General features: G+C 39.5%; 1 protein-coding gene across 1 annotated transcript in view; it reads right to left on the minus strand.

Annotated features, from left to right (window-relative positions):
* cpne9 (copine family member IX) overlaps positions 1–21,415 on the minus strand; it is a gene marked incomplete at both ends in the record, with an annotated part of 70,581 nt that extends 49,166 nt beyond the window's left edge. Inside the window, 2 exons of the mRNA XM_080030767.1 lie at positions 17,179–17,219; positions 21,336–21,415. Of these exons, the coding sequence (XP_079886893.1) occupies positions 17,179–17,219; positions 21,336–21,415 (121 nt within the window). The remainder of the gene's footprint in view (positions 1–17,178; positions 17,220–21,335) is intronic.
* Between the last annotated feature and the right edge of the window lie 833 nt (positions 21,416–22,248).

Here is a 22,248-nt window from a genome sequence, read left to right on the forward strand (position 1 = left end):
TTCTGTAATGTACTGATAAACATTAGACTTTCATATATTTTAGATTCATTACACACAACTGAAGTAGTTCAAGCCTTGTATTGTTGTAATATTGATGATTTTGGCAAAAAAGTCAAGAAAAACCAAAAATCCCTATCTCAAAAAATTTGCATATTTCATCCGACCAATAAAAGAAAAGTGTTTTTAATACAAAAAAGTCAACCTTCAAATAATTATGTTCAGTTATGCACTCAATACTTGGTCGGGAATCCTTTCGCAGAAATGACTGCTTCAATGCGGCGTGGCATGGAGGCAATCAGCCTGTGGCACTGCTGAGGTGTTATGGAGGCCCAGGATGCTTCGATAGCGGCCTTAAGCTCATCCACAGTGTTGGGTCTGGTGTCTCTCAACTTCCTCTTCACAATATCCCACAGATTCTCTATGGGGTTCAGGTCAGGAGAGTTGGCAGGCCAATTGAGCACAGTAATACCATGGTCAGTAAACCATTTACCAGGGTTTTGGCACTGTGAGCAGGTGCCAGGTCTTGTTGAAAAATGAAAGCTTCATCTCCATAAAGCTTTTCAGCAGATGGAAGCATGAAGTGCTCCAAAATCTCCTGATAGCTAGCTGCATTGACCCTGCCTTTGATAAAACACAGTGGACCAACACCAGCAGCTGACATGGCACCCCAGACCATCACTGACTGTGGGTACTTGACACTGGACTTCAGGCATTTTGGCATTTCCTTCTCCCCAGTCTTCCTCCAGACTCTGGCACCTTGATTTCCGAATGACATGCAAAATTTGCTTTCATCCGAAAAAAGTACTTTGGACCACTGAGCAACAGTCCAGTGCTGCTTCTCTGTAGCCCAGGTCAGGCGCTTCTGCCGCTGTTTCTGGTTCAAAAGTGGCTTGACCTGGGGAATGCAGCACCTGTAGCCCATTTCCTGCACACGCCTGTGCACGGTGGCTCTGGATGTTTCTACTCCAGACTCAGTCCACTGCTTCCGCAGGTCCCCCAAGGTCTGGAATCGGCCCTTCTCCACAATCCTCCTCAAGGTCCGGTCACCTCTTCTGGTTGTGCAGCGTTTTCTGCCACACTTTTTCCTTCCCACAGACTTCCCACTGAGGAGCCTTGATACAGCACTTTGGGAACAGCCTATTCGCTCAGAAATTTATTTCTGTGTCTTACCCTCTTGCTTGAGGGTGTCAATGATGGCCTTCTGGACAGCAGTCAGGTCGGCAGTCTTACCCATGATTGCGGTTTTGAGTAATGAACCAGGCTGGGAGTTTTTAAAAGCCTCGGGAATCTTTTGCAGGTGTTTAGAGTTAATTAGTTGATTCAGATGATTAGGTTAAGAGCTCGTTTAGAGTACCTTTTCATGATATGCTAATTTTTTTGAGATAGGAATTTGGGGTTTTCATGAGCTGTATGCCAAAATCATCAGTATTAAAACAACAAAAGACCTGAAATATTTCAGTTGGTGTGCAATGAATCTAAAATATATGAAAGTTCAATTATTATCATTACATTATGGAAAATAATCAACTTTTATCACAATATGCTAATTATATGAGAAGGACCTGTATCTATGTAAGATTTAATGAAAATGGATGGGGCTGGTGCTATCTACACTAGACCTTCTTGTATAGCTAGAAGCAACGGTCAATAATTCTTAATAAAAGCACATGTGTTGGTCTGAAAAACTCTCAGTTTCACTTTCAGTTTATCTAATCCATAGCAAATACATGATATTTAGGATAATTAAAATACATCAGCATAATCTATTTAGTTGGCTAAATTCTCTTTTTTTTCAGTAGTATACCTACCCAATAATGCAGAAGTAATACATCACTAAGTTTTCTACCTTGGAAATATGCAGTCCCTACCTTAATCAAGACATCTCACTGGCTATCAATGTATGATTTCCAATAAACAGAATTGCTGTGTATAAGCGGCATTACTATGCTGATACTGAAAATAAAACTCAAATGAAAATCAATTGGAAGACGAAACACAGAGAGTGACTGTGAATTCTGCCAATTAGAATTAAAGGACATTTCAGGGATATTTTTTATTTCAGGGATATTTTTATAGAACTTTAACAGGGGAGATCACTGTTGATTTCCTGTTTCTTACTGACAGTCAATGTTGGTGTCTCGTAAAAATGACCACGATCATTCGCTATTCGCTAATATCACCCACGTTTATCATTAAAGCTCTAACTATGAAGATGAGGTAAACCTAACCAAACCAAAATCTCCCCCAAAACCTCACCAATTTGTATTTGTGCCATAATCAAACTTTGAGTCTAGCATACACATACTGTATTTGTCTTATTTATTACTTAATTAATTACTTATTTGTAGTTTAACATGGAGGATTACTATTAACGACTGTCAATCTATCTGTGGTGCCACAACATTGGTCCTGATGTAGCTCAAATACTGTTGGATGTCTTGCCATTAAATGTTGAAGATAACTTCATTGAACGCTAGAAGATGAATCCTACACACTTTTGCAATCCCCTGTCGTTTCCTCAAACACCACCATGAGATTCACAGTTTTTTGTTTAGAGTTGAGTACAGACTTGAGTACAATACCACCCTTTGGCTAATTATTACATTAATTTTTCGATTTCTGGAAACCAAATCCTACTTTAAGACCTCAGCTTCAGCCTCACAAAGTTGTTGACATGGCTTTAGGCTTTTAGTACTGTTAAAACGCAGCCCCACGCAGTGTGCATAAGATTGTTCACCAAATATTACATTGGTCTTCAGAGGAAAACAACTGCATAATTATGCAATAAGGCAGAGGCAGCAACATTATAACACTCACATTCATCATCGTGTTATGTTGGTATCATCATATTATTTATATGTAATGCATAAGCAAATAAACTCACTAAAGACTCTTATGGGATGTGTTACCAATTGCGCAATTATTGCTGTCTGTGTCTATGCATGCACCATCAGCCACTGTGTGCGTCTGTGAAGTTTGGCCATTAGCTCTAATGAACTTCAAACTGTCTGGGCCGGCAGACAATTAAAACCACATTTTCTCCTCTAATGGGCAATTAATAGCGGGGAGATCAAACGGAGAGGACAGCAGGCAGCCAACCTTTTGGGCCTTTAGAACTAAACAATTTTGTATTTTGCAAATAGCTAACCAAGAAGCATGCAGTGATGTTTAAAAGTGTTTTTTTTTAAACTGAGTATTAGGAGTTAATCAGGTTGTGAATAACTTGTTAGCCTTCGTGGAAGGCAAACACACTCCAGGGATTAAAGACATTTGTATCAAAGTCATATCCCAATGCTCTACCCTGCCACAACAACAAAAAGTGTTCAAGAGGCCGAAAGTACATATTTTTGCTAAGATACAAATCACGAGACCTTGATGTTCCTACAAGGTTACAGAGAAACAGCACCATTGCCCGACAGTGGACACAGACTTATCTCAGGCTGTATCAGTGTCGGCCATGTCCCAAGAACCTGGCTGATTGCCTGCTTTATGGAAAATGTCGGAGAAAGAAAAGAGCCCATCTGGTAAGCCATGGAGCGGCCAAATCACGAGGCTCCAAGCAATTAGTTGTCACTCCACACCCCACTCAGACTAGAACTCCTGACAGTAGTCTGGCTGTGGGACAGGTACCCAGGTGACTCTTAACATGAAGGAATCAGGACTGAGCAAAAACTGTATTATGGTCTCTCTGGATGTGGATCCAGAGATAAAAAAAAAGACTGACAATGACGTACACAGACATTTTGGATTTGGACAGCTTAGGTCTAAATGTCGATGGGATATATCTGCTTTATTAATGTAGCTTTTTTTAGATTCCCCGTGACCTGGATGTCTGCCTTATCAAAAGAATTGCATTTGGTGTTACAATGGTGGAGTGATAGTGATCAGAAATAGATAATATAAATTATTAACCATTTTAATTAACCTTTTGATTATTACAATAATGAGTTAAGGTGATCCAATAGCGCACTTCAGCCTAAGGGTGCTTTCACATCTGATAGTCTGCTTTAAGTAATTTTCCTTGGTTCTCACCAGATGAGAGAATGATATAATTTTGTTTTTATACCAGGTTCAGTTCTCTTTCACACCTATAATTTCCTCTGGTCTGAATCAGTTGGTGAATAACCAAAAGCGGCACAAGCTATGTGAAGATGTTCTCTTCACCCATTGGTCAGATGTGATTGGGGTGAAGCAATGGCATAGTTCCTGAACTGCTCTACAATTGGTCAGAATTTCCATGCAGGAAAACTACAAAAAGAAACTACAGGATTTATTGTATCCAGCTATGCTGGTGCTCGTGACACATTGCTTCTTGCAGTTGACTTGGACTCAGTCCCCTCCTGTTCTCACACAAACAGACCACAATGATTCCTTTGAAAGTGAACTGAGACCACCACTTTAACAAGGTCTTGGTACGCTTGTTTGATCCACTTTTGTTGCAGGGTGTGATTGCTGTGTTCTCCCCTGCGCAAACATACCACAGCAAAGGTTGAAAACCAACCTGAGTCTGTTTCAATCGAACCAAACACTGCAGTTGGTAAAGTGCCCTAAGTGGCAAACTTAACCATTATGTTTGCATCTGACTGGCATGCACTTTTTCCGTTCTGATCAATAATTTTAACATATTCCTACGGGACATTAAGAACATGTATTTTACAGCATGTGCAGACTTGAAGCACAGTTACAAAGATACATTTTAGTCTCTTCAATATAACAATGTCTGGCCCATCAGTGCATTTAACGTAATTGAAAAAGGCAGAGTGCACCTTTGGACTCATCCAGCTAATGCAGAGTGAGCTGACAGAGAGGGTCACCTGTGTGACGTTTTTATTTTTCCACTGTGGATTTCTTGCTGCCTGCTTTTTGGATTTGCGCTGCAGGAAAATCTAATCAGAGAGTAGGCAGACACAGGTTCCACAGGCTTGCGTACAGGGGGGGGGCAGGGGGGAAGGCACAAGCCGCTCACTGTGAGTTGGTCGCGTGGTGGGGGGTCGAGCTGTGTAAGAATGACTGAAGGAGGAAAACAGGGAATATTAAAGGGAAGGCCAGAAAGGGAAGGTGGAATATAAATATAGAAATAATGGGATAACGGATAGAGAGATACATTCTGACACAGGTGAGCATGGGAGAAGAGAGGTAATGGGATGGATGGATGGATGGATGGGTGGATGGATGGATGGATGGATGGATGGATGGATAATTGTTTGGCAAACACAAGCGGAGAGGAAATCCGACTCTAACACAGCCAAGGGTGGAATATTTCAGCTAAAAAGGAGGGGGTAGGTTTTAAACGGTTTGGCTGTCAGATAATCCCTTATAGATACACCTCTCAATACAGCAATTTAGGTGAAGCAGGGTGGGCACACATCCCCACTAATCTCTTGATATGTTTCCAAGGGAGGGATAAGGAAAGAAATCCCTGAACCTTCGGAGGACAATTCTTGAACCGTGGACGAGAAGCTCTCCAGCCCCTCAGTTGCTCATGAATACATTGTTTCTTGATTTTTCAACCCATTCACCCACAATAGTGTAAAACATAATTTGGTTATGTGTAAAGGAATGTGAAGATGTTCTATAAAATCACAACTCATGTTAATAATGTAAACCGAAAATTGCTTTGTGAAATTATCGACAAGTGTAAATCACTTTCTGCCCCTAGGATAGATAAAAATGTCATTAATTAATTTCATTTTATATTTTATCTTTTCCAACCTAAATATGGGTCCCCGGTGTGACTAAAGACTCCCAACATATAAGAAATCACAACCCACTCTCTTCTGAATACCTCTGCTCAAAATCCTGCCAGATTTCTCCCCCGTATGACGTCATAAGAGAGGAGAAGCCACGCCCCCAATACAAAATACATTAGCCTCGTTCGACTTGGAGCCGTCTTGCTCAGACCTGCGCAACTATGACGCGCGTCTTGCTGAGCGCACAACAAAAATGCTGCATAAATGCTGTGCGCTCAGCAAGACGAGCGTCATAATTGCGCAGGTCTTAGCAAGACGGCGGCATCTCAAACGAGGCTAATTAGAACTACCTCTACCTGCAATAAGCCACACCCCCAGATACCCTGAATATAACTGGCAGTTACATTTAAACTAGCAGTTAGATTCAGGGCCAATCAGAACAGACTGGGTTATTGGAAGGCAGGGTTTAAAGAGACAGGCTCTAAAACTGAGCGTTTCAGACAGAGTGTGAGAAGAAGAGATTCAGCAATGGCACTGTGAGAAATATAAAGGATTTTCTGGATACTACACCATGAAAACATGATTTCATAGAAACCTAAATAATATTTTTTTACCTGAAAATTAACATAAAATGTTACATTTTAAATATTTTATTTAACGAATGTGGTGATTTAATGCCATGGGTGAGTCAACAGGGGTTGCTTACACTTTCCGCAGATCTCTTTAGGAGACCTCAGGGCTAATTAGACACCAGTGACCTTTAATGAGATGGTATGACTCAGGCCTAGCCTTCATTCACTTCTTCCACTGAGCGGCAAGTGGAATTCAACAAAATTTGTATGCTGTGGAACAAAGCATTATGTTATAAAATGTCAAAGGGCTCTAATAAAAATGGCACAGAAAATCACTGTGGTTTGATGGCTAAAATGCTATACATAGAATGCTACAGACTAGCGTTGTCGAGGTGAATTAACAGATCCATGAGAGATACTGTGGGAGATGCTGCAGGAGTATGATGTGAGGGGTGCCTTCTCAGAGCAAGAGCTGTGTCTGGGTTATTGGCAGTTAATCTGACTGGTTTCCTGTGGAGGTTGGTCTCCACCAGGGCTGTGCTATTTAACCAATCCTGTTTGTGATATTCATGGATACAGGATATTCAGGCGTACGTCGTAGTCGGGAGGGTTTGCAGTTCAGTGGGCTGAGGATGTTATAGTTGCTTTTTGCGGATGATGTGGTCCTGATGGTAACATCCGTCTATGACCTTCAGCTCTCACTGGATAAGTTTGAGTGTGAAGTGGCTGGGATGAGGATCAGCACCTCTAAATCTGAGGCCATGGTTCTCAGCAGGAAACCAATGGAGTGTGTACTCCGGTAGGGAATGAGCCCTTACCCCAAGTGAAAGGGTTCATGTACCTCTGGGTCTGGGAGCGTGAGTTTGGCCAGAGAATCGGAGCAGCAGGGGACGTGTTGCACTCGCTTTACCACACAGTTGTGACGAAAAGAGAGCTGAGCGATCTACGGGTCTTTGTTCCTACCTTAACATTTGGTAATGAAGGCTGGCTAATTAATAAAGGAATGATAGGTGGTACAAGCGGACAAAATGGGTTTTCTCAGGAGGGTCGCTGGCGTCTCACTTAGGGATAGGGTGAGAAGCTCAGTTATTCATGAGACATAACATAAGTTCTACTTTACATCTTCCTGTTAAACACAATTTTCAAAACTTTTATAGTCACAAACTTAGAACAGCATATGCTGTATGTATATTTATATACCTGATGAGTCATTTTAGGAAACGGAACAAACTATCCAATTTAAAACCATACCTACTGTACGATAGCAAAACATTCCCTCCTGCCTGTCAGTGAGTCAGAACCCTCAACATGAATCTAGAAGAAGTATCACATATCAAATTGATGATCGCTCGCTTTGCAATGAAAGATTACAAATAATAATATATAAATAAAGCAAATATTAAAATAATTGATCCGATACACATAACCATATCTAATCTTAAATACTACTGGACTGTTGGGGTCGGGAGGCCGTCTCTCTACAGATTTTAATGGAATGAAACACTCCTGCATTTGGATGAAAACTGTGAGCACCGGCAAATAATGTTACATAAGAGATGTGGGATGTTTCATACGGGGAGCCTGATGGCGTTTTAGATGGTGGATAGAAATAAAGGAGCCGGATATAAAGTGTTGAAGTAGTGTGTGGCTTCAAGAGCTTCACAGTGAGAACATGAAGCTGCTAAAAGATTTTCTTAATTTTTTAAAGTGTTCTCCCTAAAACTTTCAAAGTTTTAATGAGCCATTGCCATCAACAATTTTCTATCTACTTTGGAACCGAGGTATTATCAATGAAATATCAACCTTGAATAAGAATTAGTTCAGGAAAGAGCTTTGCCAAACACAAAGAAGTACATCGTCATGGCTATTCGGAATGAAGCTAAAAAAAATCTCATGAATTCCATTATTTTCATCTGGGTCCAAAAGAATGTATCATTCAGATGCATTTGTCTCGGACTGACTGACATAAGTTTTTTTCCTCATGATCTCCTCAGAGACTTAAATTATTTGTATTACTGCAGTGCAAATGGAGAGGAATTTTACTTACTCTGGGGAAATGCATGAGAGCTATTCGCATCTCTCCAAGGGTAACGTCAATATAGTTGAGGTCACACCTGCCTAGAATATGTTAAAATCCAGGCAAGACTGGACTGAATAAACTTGTGCAAGTGGTCAGAGTGAGTTTCTAATACAAACAAAACAACAGCAAGGCAGAGACTTTGCGTATGAATAGAGCTTTGTTTTAATATGAAACATCCATCACTTAAAAAGTGACACTTACTTTGAAGCTCTGACTGACAGCGTACATTGGTACACAGCATGCATGAATACTTTTCAAAAGGGCTTACATAACTTCCTTAGTAAAAAGAAAAAAAATCAGAGTTAAATCGGCCAGTGATTGATGGATTAATTCAATTATTATACTACATGTTGATGTCAAGGCTGTTGAAAGGACTTCTTTAGTCCCCTCCAAGATCAATCCAAATGAGACAGGCTCAAAAGACAGAAAAGAAAGCAGTGTCTATTTAATACTATTCATACTATTGTCTCACTGCTGGAGTGGTCATAGAGATAGTAAATTGTGATATAATTGTAATCATTTAATATAATCATTTGGATAAAAAATGTGTAATGTGTTCAGGAATAAAAAAAAGATTAATGTAGCATTATTTGCAGATATTTTGAAAACTATACAATTATTATTGATTATGTCAAAACTAACTATGAAAGTATCAGAACTGATGAATTTTGCATAAACATACATGTCTCAAATGAAGTAGCTTGGTTGTTATATGAAAAAGATATTACTTTGATACTAGGTATTATGGAAAAATAAGCATTAAATGCACTAGTTTTTCTTTTTCTTTTCTTTTTCAGCCACTAAATAATTCAACAATATTATTTGGCAACAAAACCAATGCAAGTCCAATATACGCTCTCCTTTAGCTGTGTATTGCTCTCATTTGCTCTCATCTCCTGAGGGAAACTCCTCTATAGCAGCCAACACTACGGCCCCACCAAAAGTGACACTGGCAGCCGACCACCATTTATGTTCAATGTGCACGTGCAAGAGCGTTGGGAGCGGTGGCGGGCAGCGGGATTGAAGCCATCTGAGCCCCCAGAGCGTCAATATGAAGTTGAGCAGAGCCAAACTATGCGAATGAGGCGCGACATCGCGGAAGCAGCAGCCAATTACAGAAAGAAGGAAGTCACTCAAAAGAGCGATCTAATAAATCCCAACATGATTTTAAAAATAAAACCTCAGTTAGATTGTTTTAAATGAAAGCCTAATTGAATATGAATTTGCAAATTTGCAAAATGTTCGAGTCATATACAGAGAAAACTACTCCCTATCTGCGTCTGTCTGCTACTGAGACATTTACTCAAAACAAAACAAATTGTGAAGGTGAAGATTTTATGAAAAAAAAAGTTAAATAATTGATACACTAAAATCAAACTTAGTTTTTTCAATATTAAGTATGTATTAATACATGTTACAAACTAAAGTAGTTTAATCTTGTCCACAAAGAGATTTGTCCTGCCTTCTCCTTTGGTGTCCGACATAAGAGAGAATAACAAATTGATACCAATAAAGGATTTGAGCTGAATATTGCATGGCTAAAGTCTTTGTATGTTAATATATATTCATGTCCCTCTGACACATCAATAAGCCAACTCTCTTCAATATATATACACACACACACACACACACACACACACACACACACACACACACACACCGTATATGCATCCTTCATGTGTGTACTCTAAAACAGAGGGTGCAGGTAACTGGTGTAGTGAAAGTAACTCAAATTGAATTTACACCATGACCAGGCAATGTCCCCAAGGACAAACAGTGTCATAAATAAATTGGATAAGGAGAGGTGATCCATATCTTGACACATTGCGCAAAGCTGCAACACACAAACACATGCCACGGCAAACACACACACACGTTTTGCTCAAGACTGTGGGGCAAGGGTTAATGTCTCAAACTCTAATGAGGGGGACATAGAAGAAGAAAAGGTACTTGTTATGACTTTCCCAGCGCATTCTTTTTTTTATGCCATTTTGTTTATTGACTTCACAATATAGAAAGACATTATAATATACAAAGGTAAAAACTGTTTCACCCATGGACAAACGGACAAACATAAATAAATAATAATAAAACAAACAACAACAACAAAAAGAACAAGCGTGTGCACAGTTTGGAGTTATTAGGACCCATAGCAAATAAAAAGTGAAAAAGAAAATCTTGTACATTCTCACAGCATGGTCAAGCAGATAACAAATGAATAGGACCCCGTAAAGCAAATCAAATCTCTTCAAGCTTAAAAAATGGTAGCGTGTCCTGCATTCTTGAGGAATATTAAATGAAGCTCTGACTACCTACGGTGGACGAAACCAAAGAGGAATTCAATACTGCACAGACATGAGAGTGAATAGCGCTGGCTGGATCCCTGGGTACCATGAAGTATCACCATCTGCCATGAAGCAACATCAAAGGGTATAGGAGCCTTTGGGTCTCTCATTTGCTCTATCTCTTTCTACTTTGTTATTGGTCTCAAATGAGATTCCATGTTCCATATCTGTGTTGTTGTCTCTTATGTGATCTCTGTACAGTAGGACTGTCATTGAACACTAACTTTGATCCCTGGAGACCTCATGATAATGTGCACTCTCATCATCATTGCCTCAGAGGCCCTCACATGGCTTTTTGAATAGGCTCTTTTTATCTGCAGTATACTTCGCCAGCGCAGTTTTTTTTTTAATATCCCTAACATTTGCCCTGAGTTCTGAAGTTTATTCCTCAGCGTGTGACCAGAACAATATGGTTGAAAAGCACAAATAAAAAGCGTGTTGAGATGTGTAGAGAAGAGATGGAAGGCTTTGTCAAAGTATGCTCAATTTCTATCAACAAACTATATAATAAAATGTTTTACTATTTTTATAAAAAAAATTCAAAAGTAGCCATAGTGCATCAGGACATGCTTATCTGCAAGACGTTTATGCGAGAGGGATTTGTAAATACTCTATACAAATATATATTAGTTTAACTTTAGAAAAATTAGATAAAATCATACTTTAAGATGTTTGAAAGGTTTATTAAATTCATTTTAAAGCTATTGTGTGCATCCAAAACTCTCTCTGTATTTTTAAGTATGTCAATATTCTTAAACTAGTGGAGACCGGTGACATTTGGACACAGAGACACTGTCAGTGATTTGTTTTACGTCATGACAGAGAAAGAACAAGGGCAGTGTTTCACTTTATAGACAAAGAGGACTGAGCAACAGGTTAAGGCTTGAGGGACTTTGGTATATAATTAAATTTGTTCTTCAATTGTAGTTTATTTAGTAGTTAAGCTTCATTATCTGGCAGTAACAAATATTGTAACACTGAACAAATTGACACCAAATCCAGTTTGATGTTAATCCCCTCTCAACTAGACAAACTTGTAATATACCGCTGACCTGTTACTCAGTGATTCATATTTGTCCGAAAGGGTACTTATGCCATGTCTTCACCTTTGTGATGTAAAGAAACCTTTTGCTATATTTAGCCTTTACACAATCAGTAGTCTACAGTAATGCCAGGTATTCCAGATGATTAAGCATGCATAATGTGATCAAATGTTTTACATGTGAAGTGGAAAAAAGGCTGACTGATTAGAGTAAATCAATCTCCTCTCTCCTGCATGGCACCCACACTCTTTAATGACTTCCTTCCTGTTATACACTGCAGTCACATTACTGCTATGGTGTGTGTGTGTGTGTGTGTGTGTGTGTGTGTGTGTGTGTGTGTGTGTGTGTGTGTGTGTGTGTGTGTGTGTGTGTGTGTGTGTGTGTGTGTGTGTGTGTGTGTGTGTGTGTGTGTGTGTGTGTGTGTGTGTGTGTGTGTGTGTGTGTGTGTGTGTGTGTGTGTGTGTGCGTGTGTGTGTGTAGCTCTGCTGCCAAATATCCAACAGCTGACACTGTCTAACAGCAGGGAGCAGCTGTTAACTGTAACATACTGTATCACTTAGCTGAAGGTTTAAGGGCTTTTTTTTAACCATTGCTAACGTGATTTTAGGGCGCATTCACACTATCTGCCATCTGTACTGTGCCCTAGTACATTTGACCCCCTAAAGTCTAGTATGTTTGCTGATCCGTTCCATACTGAAGTGCGGCACACTTCCTCGGCCACGGCACAATAACACACTAGGCCATCTGTATAGTTAGGTTACACTTGCTCTGTTCCAATCCCCATACTTTCTGCTTTTTAGAATGAAAAAGAATTAGGATGTCCCAATGTGTGTGGTCGGATTAAGCATGCTTAAAAATACCTACTACATCCAGTCAAGATTTTAAGTGTGGAAGTCAGTGTGCTATTTGGCCGATTCTGACCCACAATCCATTGCGCACCGAAAGTGATATCACATCGACAGAGCCTCTGTATGAAAACAACCAATGATGTGGCGGATATATTAGCAAGAGGCATGTTCAAGGCCCAATGTTATGATGAAATAAATAAGTAAAACTGTGTCCCAATTGTAGGCCTACTGCATGCTTGATTATTTTTTATAATCAGCTGTAGTATAGAGAAAAAGAAAGAATATGCGATTTGAAATGCAGGGTATGTATCAGTTTATCTCCTTATTACATGCTCCAGCAGTAGTGCATCTAGCAACAGGCAGCTCCATGTTGCCCGGACTGAAACAAAAGGCTAGCGCACCACCTCTAATTGTGTAGACTGGTCCTCAGGCTGTAAGCACATCTGTTGCCAGTCAGAGACATTATCACTGGAGAGCCTGGAGAGCGACCCTGGGTGGGAGAGGTGTCAGACAGCTGGGCTCTCCAGATGTGATTTGTGTAACTCATTTAGAGCCAGACTGTGTGGCCGGTTAACGGTAACACTAGGGGGCTCTTAAAGGCACCCAACTGATTGACTGGTCAAAGGCTACTTTCACTTTGGTCTTATGACTTTGGTCTTGGTGAAAGCTTGAAAGCCTCAGCAAATCCAAATGTATTAAAAAAATCAGTCTGATATCAAAGTTGTTTTTTTCAATACATTTTTACATAAATCTGATTGAAAATAAATGTTGATAAATATTATAAAAACCTCGTAAGAACTGTGTGGTGGGGGGCCGTATCAAATGGTCTCGACGGCAAGAGCCATTGTTTGTATAGAATGTTTAGGCAGAGAACTGCTGTGATTGGTTCAAATTAAATACTTATTGTGTAATAAGAACCAGAGTACGTTTATCAAATTTTAATGACAATATCTGTGCGACTAAATCCCCAAAGTACATAGTTGGAAGGATTTTGTGGAAGGATTTTGGTTTACAGGGGCTTTAAAGGCCCCTGTAACCCTACATTTCTCTTTCTGTGATGTCACAGAAAGAGAAATGTAGGGTTAGACAGTGAGACCATAAAACACTCTTTCTGCCTTTTCTCAGGCTAGGATGATCCGATTTCAATTTTTTTTGCACATTTATACTTCATAGGATCTCCGAGTTCAATACACCTTCATATTCCAACCGGTGAAGTAGGCCTTTAATATCATAAAGGCAAAAGGAATAAACACTTAAATCTAGTAATAGAGCGGTTTGGATTTGTCAGGTGAAGAGATGCACTCCCTGCAATTCTATTTGGATTATGTCCTTTCAGAGCGACAATGAACTCTGGTTGTCTTTTCGTCATAACATTTCCAACTAAAACTGACATTTCTTGGCATATTTTTTTTTGTACTTTGTCTGCCAAACTTTTGCTCTGATGATTGCATTCAGAGACAGCACTCAAACATCTGAAAGACTGTTGTTTCATTATAGATGAAAACACAGCCGGAGATGAAGGGAGCTTTTCTTTCTCCCTTATGAAAATGATTGAGAAGTAAGTCAAAGGATCCTTTGTAACAGGCAGCTAACGGGAAATGATTTAATATCCTGTTCCATGCTCTTTTAGTTTTTATTCAACACCATCCAGTTATTTGGCTTTCAACTGTTTCCGTCTTTACAAAACACAGATACAATCGTATACTTTTTTTTTAACCTTTATTTATACGGGTATATCCCATTGAGACCGAAGACTCTTTTGCAAGGGAGACCTGTTTTCCTTTCCCACGTTACCATTCACACACACATTCATACACCGATAGCAGGATAACTATCGACATTCACACGAGGCAAGGTGGGTGAAGTGTCTTGCCCAAGGACATAACAACTGTGACACAGGTGGCAGGGCGGGGATCGAACCTCCAACCCTTTGATCATCGGCCGACCCGCTCTACCACCTGAGCCACAGTCGCCCTTGTAGTAGTAGTATCGAAAGTTATATACAGTATACAAATAGATATACAGTACTGTATATACATGTACAGTATACCACTTGATATGATAGCCTATTTCATTTTCATATTACCTAATCCTATATAAAAACATAAATAATGCATTTCACATATTTATTCAACACCGATTTGACTGTGCAAACTTAAATCAATAAGTGTCTCATTGGAAAGGCTGCCTATGAGTCATAGTCAAGCATCATATGTCATGACGTGCTTAGCGTGCTGAGTTAATAATTGTCCCCCCATCCTGATGAAAATGCTTATGTTTCATACATAATCAATACACTGTGTGTGTGTGTGTGTGTGTGTGTGTGTGTGTGTGTGTGTGTGTGTGTGTGTGTGTGTGTGTGTGTGTGTGTGTGTGTGTGTGTGTGTGTGTGTGTGTGTGTGTGTGTGTGTGTGTGTGTGTGTGTGTGTGTGTGTGTGTGTGTGTGTGTGTGTGTGTGTGTGTGTGTGTGTGTCAGTGCATTGAACATTAGGTTCAAAGCGAGAGGTTTTTAAGAAGAAAATGTACCATAAATCAGACAATTAACAAAATACGAACAAGTCCTTGAGTTATAACAGTCATAATAGTGCTAAGAATGATTATGGAAAAAGTTGATGTATGTGCTTTAGAAGTTTAGATTTCTGGTTCAGTTTTGAGGGGAACAAACTAATGTTAAGATAATGGCTGTTAAAGATGGTTGCATTAGAGAAATATGCATAGGCAAACAGACAAGATTTGGTCCAATAAACAACTAAATGTACACTTTGGACCTTTGATTTATACTTGTATTAAAGAAGACAGCAAAATATCTCAATTGACCAGTGCTTGACAAAAAAATTATATATATATTCCTGCAGTGTCTCACCTTAAGGCTCCCAGTATGTGGTTTTTGAAAATATGCTGACCTTAATCTGAGGAGAAGCTAAAGGGCTAAACATGAACAGTGTGAGAGGCATTATCTCAGCTGGAAAGAAAATACAGTGTAGCATACATCTGTGTCGTAGATTGAGTATTTTCAAAAGTTCAGTGACATTTTATAAGACTGCCAATTTTCTATTGGTCATAGTTTTGTGACATACTTTATACAGTTAACCTGGTTCCATGCAACACTAGGCTCAGGAGATATAAGACTTTTGCGTCATGTTTAAAACAGAAAGACAAGATGGAAAATATGATATTTAGTAAAAAACAACAACTTGAATTTATATTTTGATCACATATGGATTTGTTAGCAGGGGGCAATAGTATACGCAGGATAGTCCCCTTAAATGTACGTTCCACAACTTTAAATGGTTAATGTGGAAGAGGTATCATTCCTTATTGTTGATAATGTAGATGTCTTAACGCAGTTAACGTTTTTCAATTGTTACCGGTTTGCCTGGAGACATAATACTGGCCTTAGTGCCGACTTGAAACGAAAAACCACTTCTCACGCGATTTCACTTTAACAGACACATGTCCAATGTCGGAATGAAATCATGAGAGTCTTGCTCGACTTGTGGCATAATCAAACAGGTTTTGATATTATCTTTAGTCAGTCTTGGCTCATGTAAAAAGTGAAGTTAACTGACGTGAACACTGTCAACAGCCAATGGGTGCGCTCTCTCCAGCACCAAACAGGAGGCAGGACGTGTGGCATGTGTCTGCCTATAAGACACTTTTTTGGGACACTTTTATCTGGCAGACCCAGTTAGAGAACCAAATTGCCAACTGTGCATTCTTAGCGCAGTTGTTTTATTTATCTTCACATTTCGAGTTAGGAGTTAGAGTTATAAGGGGACGAGATCAGTAAATAAAGCCGGTCAAATACTGGTTCTGCCCCATACACACCTCCGGATATAATACCCCCCACTCGGCTCCACAGTATATATGAAAACACTTTCCATTTAAATAATCTGGTAAGTAAGGGATTTATACTTGTTTTCATGTACATGGGACATATTAGAGCCAGTCTATTTTAACTGCTAAAATACAATTTTATTTGTTTGAAATCACTTCATAGCCCGGGAGCAGGATTGTAAAAAATCATAATCTCGAAAGGAATCTAGTTGTATTCTTGCAAGTATAAGATCCCCTGTCTCTGTAGCCTGTTGCAAAAGAAAGAAATCTGACTTGTGACAAATTGTCTTTAGATATGAGTTGGTTGTCTCTAGGTTTTGGATTGAAAAATGTAAATGTGTATTTTGGTTGGTAGAACTCATTAAATTATACATATGTCCTCATTGAGACGGTATACACGGGGGGTGAATGACCACAGGTTGCTGTGGAACGTTGGAACGTTTATAGGCATTTACGCTGGTTGTGTTTCAGCCAGTCTCACGTCCTAACCTTTCTTCAACCTTGACTTTTCAGACCATCCTTAGTCTCGTCCCTACTCTCTAGTCTGTCTCCTCACTCACGGCTGTCACCCACTGATAGCTCTGGCCTTCTGGGATATATAACATTCATTGCATCTTACTGCATTCCTTGCTGTCAGGAAGAATACTGGTATACTACATGTGGAACATTTGGAAAGAAACACAAATGCATATATACATATACATATTGATATTCAGTTAAAAGTCAGAATTATTTAACCCTAATGATATTTATCAATACATACCTGGGTCTGACTTGGAGAACGTATCCACATCCAGTAAACTCCTGTGGAAACAAGCAAAAGTGCATGTTAAAATGGGCCCAAAATGGATTTATTTCTGATTTCAACAAGCAGACACTTTATTTTGTCAGATCTGTCACCATGTCATCATGTCTATAAGATGCCACAAGTTTAGAACTTGAAAACTGAAAATAAATGTCATTTTTTGTCAACATTCCACTTCTTTTTCTGGGACAAATTCAGGCATGTGACGTTTCAGACTTGGTAGCAACTAGGTCACATTTGAAGACTGGGGAAAAGGGCTTTGGGTAAAATATGTAAATGGTGAAACATCCACTGAACAGAAATGGATACAGACCAGATAGAAATAATGATTGCTCTCCTTTCGGATTGGATTTCATTCCGACCCTATAACAATGCATTCTATTTCTGGAGCACCTATCAAATGTATTTACTGAAATGTGAAATTCAGTAAATACTTTCAGTGCCATGTGGTCAGCTGAGTTGGATCTTTTATTTATTAACCTTTATACAACCAGGAATATTCTCGTATTAATATATTCAAGGGATTCCTGGCCAAGAAAGCAGCATAAAAACCACAAAAGTTTTACATTAAAAACCAGATTTAAAATGTTAAAATACAAAACACAATAAGACAAATCACAATAACACAATAATTTAAATTGTAAGCAAGACATGTGCAGTTTGTGGTTAAATAGCCCTTAATCCTACTATTGTAATCATCCATGGTGATGAAGGAATTTGAGTTTAAAGTGATCTTGTAACTTACACCATGATGAGGGTGCAACAAATTTAACCCATTGATGACGGCTGCTGCGCGACGCTACATTGTATCTCCTGCCGGCTGCTGCATAGCGCAGCATTGTTACTTTATCTAATTTTTATGGCGTGCGCAGCATAGAATGCACTGTCATTGGTTCAAATATACATGAGGTGGGTTTTGTTGATTTTTTAAGACCACGTGACCACCCAAATGTTGTGTGGTTTGCCGAAAATCGCGTCAATAAAAAAAATAATAATAAAAAAAATAAGCCGGCTGTTTCCGCGATAATGTATTACAGAACAGTTAGTGGCGTTCAGAGCGCAAAATATAGGTAATTTAGCACATTATTTTTAAATATTTTATATTATTTATTATTTATTTTTTCTCCCCCATCTAATTTTGACGATTTTTAGACAAATGTGTTGCTTTGTAATCGCTAAGGGAGCATGTTTAAATAAAACCTGTGAACCTTAACTTTTAAATGTATTTTATTTCATGTTTCCAGTTTGTGCTACACAGGCTTAGATATTAAGGTTTTGGTAGACGTCGACAATTTGTACAATTTTTTCAAAAAACCCTCAGGCATTAAGGACACACATCCTAGATTGCCATAGTCATCAATGGGTTAAACTGACTTTCACAAAACGTAGTGCGGCTCCCAGGAACATTATACATAATTAGACTGCTAGACCGAGTGGTTGGAAGCACTGTTAGTTCTAGGAGCCAGTGGAGAACACCGATAAGGTTCATTTCCCTTCAGTAGTCAGTCTGGGTCTGCGGTATATTCTTTGGTTTTCTCTGGTCAGATTTTTGGCGGTCCAATCAGCGAACAGAGGGAGTAGCTCAGAAGCCGGCGCATGACATACGTCACAACCTAACGTTATGCGATTGGTTGGCAGATCCAGAGTGGCACTGGGCACATCCAATAGTTTTAAACTTCAACAGACACCTGCCTTCAAGTGAGTTAACGTTTCTCACTTGAGCGATTCCAGACCTTCTGTAAATGAAATGATTGGACATTTGGCAACCTTAGGTCAAATAATACTAATTTGCCGACCAGCACCTGTGAAGCTGGTTAATAGGGAAAATGTACAGGGCCATTTAGATGTTTTAGCCCTGCACGTGATCCCCTGTAAAACTAAAACCTAAAGTTTTACCACCTATTTTATGTTCTGATTGAACAGTTTATAAAGTTTCTTGTCTTGTTTTATTTGGAAAGAGTCAGACTAGCTGTTCCACCTGCTGCCAATCTGTAGAGTACATAGACAACCAGCTGCAGGCTGGGATTTCCTGTCATTATTATATAACCAAAAGTCCTAAAAAAAACACAACAATATTTTAATGCAAAAAATTAATAGAGAATTTTTTTTTTATGAAATCTCAAGATTCAACCTGATACATACTACTAATGTCTGATATTGTCTTGATAATTTAAGCTTTGAATCTTTTGGGGGAAGAAATTAAAACACCAAGAGGTTCATCTCTGTCCCCGTGTGAGCTCCCTCTGCCTCCCAGATGGGAGCTGTCTGACTCAGGTGTCTGGACACTTCCAGTCTGGCTGATCTCAGGAGGGAGCAACAGTCATTCATTATTCAGGAATGGATTGGAAGGTGACAGTCATCACACCGGCTGACAGGCTGAGGCAGGCAGCTACTCAGCCATGGCAGCCTGCCACCTAAAAGTAAATTAGGTGACAGGCTGGTAGGATGGCCTAGAGGAAAAGAGGGGCCGACCAGTGACCATGAGGTCGCTGGTTGGATCCCAGGCACCGGACAGGGGGGTGTTAGTAGTAGAACTAGTAGTGACTGGTATTACATCTACGGTGCCCACCATCTCTACCGTTGTGTCCTTGAGCAAGGCACTTAACCACAAAAATACTCCAGGGGTGCTGAACTCTGCTGACCATGCGTGAGGACCCTCTTCTGGAGAACTTTGTGTGTTGGATATGTAGGAGGGGTTAGCGAAGAAGTCATTTCAATTGCCAGACTTAACGTGTTTGACTAACCATGTCAAGGGATATTTAGGTTTTAAGTTAACATTTACAGTATGTATGTGGGGAAAAACTGATTTTCTTCTGGCCCCCTCTTCAACAATACAATGCTGACTTCTGCTACAGCCACGCATTCCCTAAACTCGTTAAAATGACTGCGCTGACCGCCAACTTCATAAGGAAACAAACTCACTATACCTAAGTAACCTTACTATACCTAAGTAACCCTTACAACCCCACTTCAAAAAAACTGAACTATCCCTTTAACTTAACTAAAGGTGCCTATGGATGCATAACAAAATGATTTCACCTTTATTTCAACAGGCAAGTCTGGCCTCAAAAGCTACAAAAGCCACTTAGGGGGAAAGGGAAGGTGGGCTTGGAGCTAAAATGCATTAAACATGAAAATACAATTTTAAATACAATTTTAATAATAACTAAAAATCGGCAATGAGAACATAGCCAGCAGTCAACAAATATGTAACATGAGAAGTGCACAGGTACATGTATGAAACCTTACATATATGTCAGGGAACTAAAAAAAAACAATTGTTTAGATCAGTATAAATGGTTGAGATGGTGATTTGAAGGATGGTTATAGGTTATACAGTATAAAGGCCTACCATCAGCATTAATAATAAATAATACTATATATGGAGAGTATTACTGTATTTAATGACAGTTTAAATGGCATCATGCATAAGTTAATGTTTAACCGTCTCCGCACAAACACATCGGCTACGACACATCAGTAACCAACCATGCATGTCTGAGATGTCACGAGCAATCTGGCTCATTAGCTCCTGGAATCAAAAGAGTTTAAAGGATTTTCAGTGGCTTTGATGCATATTGGAGGCAGCTGATTGGATAAACCATGATGCACCTGAGAGCCAAGGGCGTCCGATAGTAAAAGGTCATGCATGGGAGAGAAATAAAAGATAGATGACAGAAAAATGTCTATCAATCTATCTATCTATTATTATTATATTATTATTATTATGTGGTATATGCTAAAGTGCACAGATGCATTGACAGTAACCAAAATAAACTTAAATATGACAAACATTGAGATTTGTGGAGAAACAAAATCGGAAAAATTCTCAGCAGAGTGGATCAGTGTTACATCAGAAGAAGAGAAAAACAGCTATCGACAACACACACACACACACACACACACACACACACACACACACACACACACACCACGCATCGAAATAACTTCCCACACTTGCCGATGATGCTGCTTGCTTGGAAATATCAATTTCATGATCTGACCCATTTTTACGTGATGCACGATAAAATGACAGAGTTCTAATCTTGTGTTTTTGAACCCGAAACATATCATGCATAACAACTGTATAGCCCCCTATGAGAGTTTGAGCTTACCTGCACGAGACGGTAACTTCTATTTTAGTTGCGGGGACTCTGGTGTTGAGCGGATCGAATTCCCCTATTGAAGCCATCATTATCTCCAACCCAACGACGCTAATTGAGCATCCGCAACAACAACAAAAAAAACAATACAAGATGTAATCAGTCACAGCGGGATGATCGCATGTAAATCCATTGTCGAGGTCTTATTCTGGAGGTTTTTATTTGTATGCCTCTAGTGTAGCGAGAGCAGCGGAGGAGGGAAAGAGAGGAAGGCGGACTAAGAGAGAGAGAGAGAGAGAGAGAGAGAGAAAGAGAGAGGCAGCGAAACTGACAGGGGGAGAGTCGGCGAAAGTTGTGATTTTAAAGTTCTTTCATTCATTCATCCTTCACGCGTTCACTTCACGGTGCTCTATGTGTCTGTTGGTGCCGAGGAGAGGAGAGGAGAGCGCATCCAACCGGAGGCACCCGCAACTAAACGGTGCTCCCGTTCTCTCTCCCTGTGTGTGTGTGTGTGTGTGTGTGTGTGTGTGTGTGTGTGTGTGTGTGTGTGTGTGTGTGTGTGTGTGTGTGTGTGTGTGTGTGTGTGTCTTCGCCTACCTGTTCGGCTATTTATGAAATTATTAATTGAATATGTATAGGCTTCAGATAAGCAACTGTTAGTTATTCAGTCATTTCTTACCTCAGAAATTCTTATATATTTTTTTTTTCATCTCTGTCTCGGGTCTCTGCTGTCTCTTGAGGGTAGATTTCTCCTCCCGTGTCAAAATGTGATGATGCACGTTCTGTTGTGTGGCACAAATTCAACAATTTATGTTAATATATTCCGTTTATTTGAGAAAAATATCCAATGCTGCTCTTTACAGTCGAAGTTAATGTGTGTGTGTTAGCAGAGGCAGTGACACTTTAGGATTACAAAACATATATT

The sequence above is a fragment of the Ammodytes marinus genome, assembly GCF_949987685.1.
Source record: "Ammodytes marinus genome assembly, chromosome: 7".
NCBI classification, from domain to species: domain Eukaryota; kingdom Metazoa; phylum Chordata; class Actinopteri; order Uranoscopiformes; family Ammodytidae; genus Ammodytes; species Ammodytes marinus.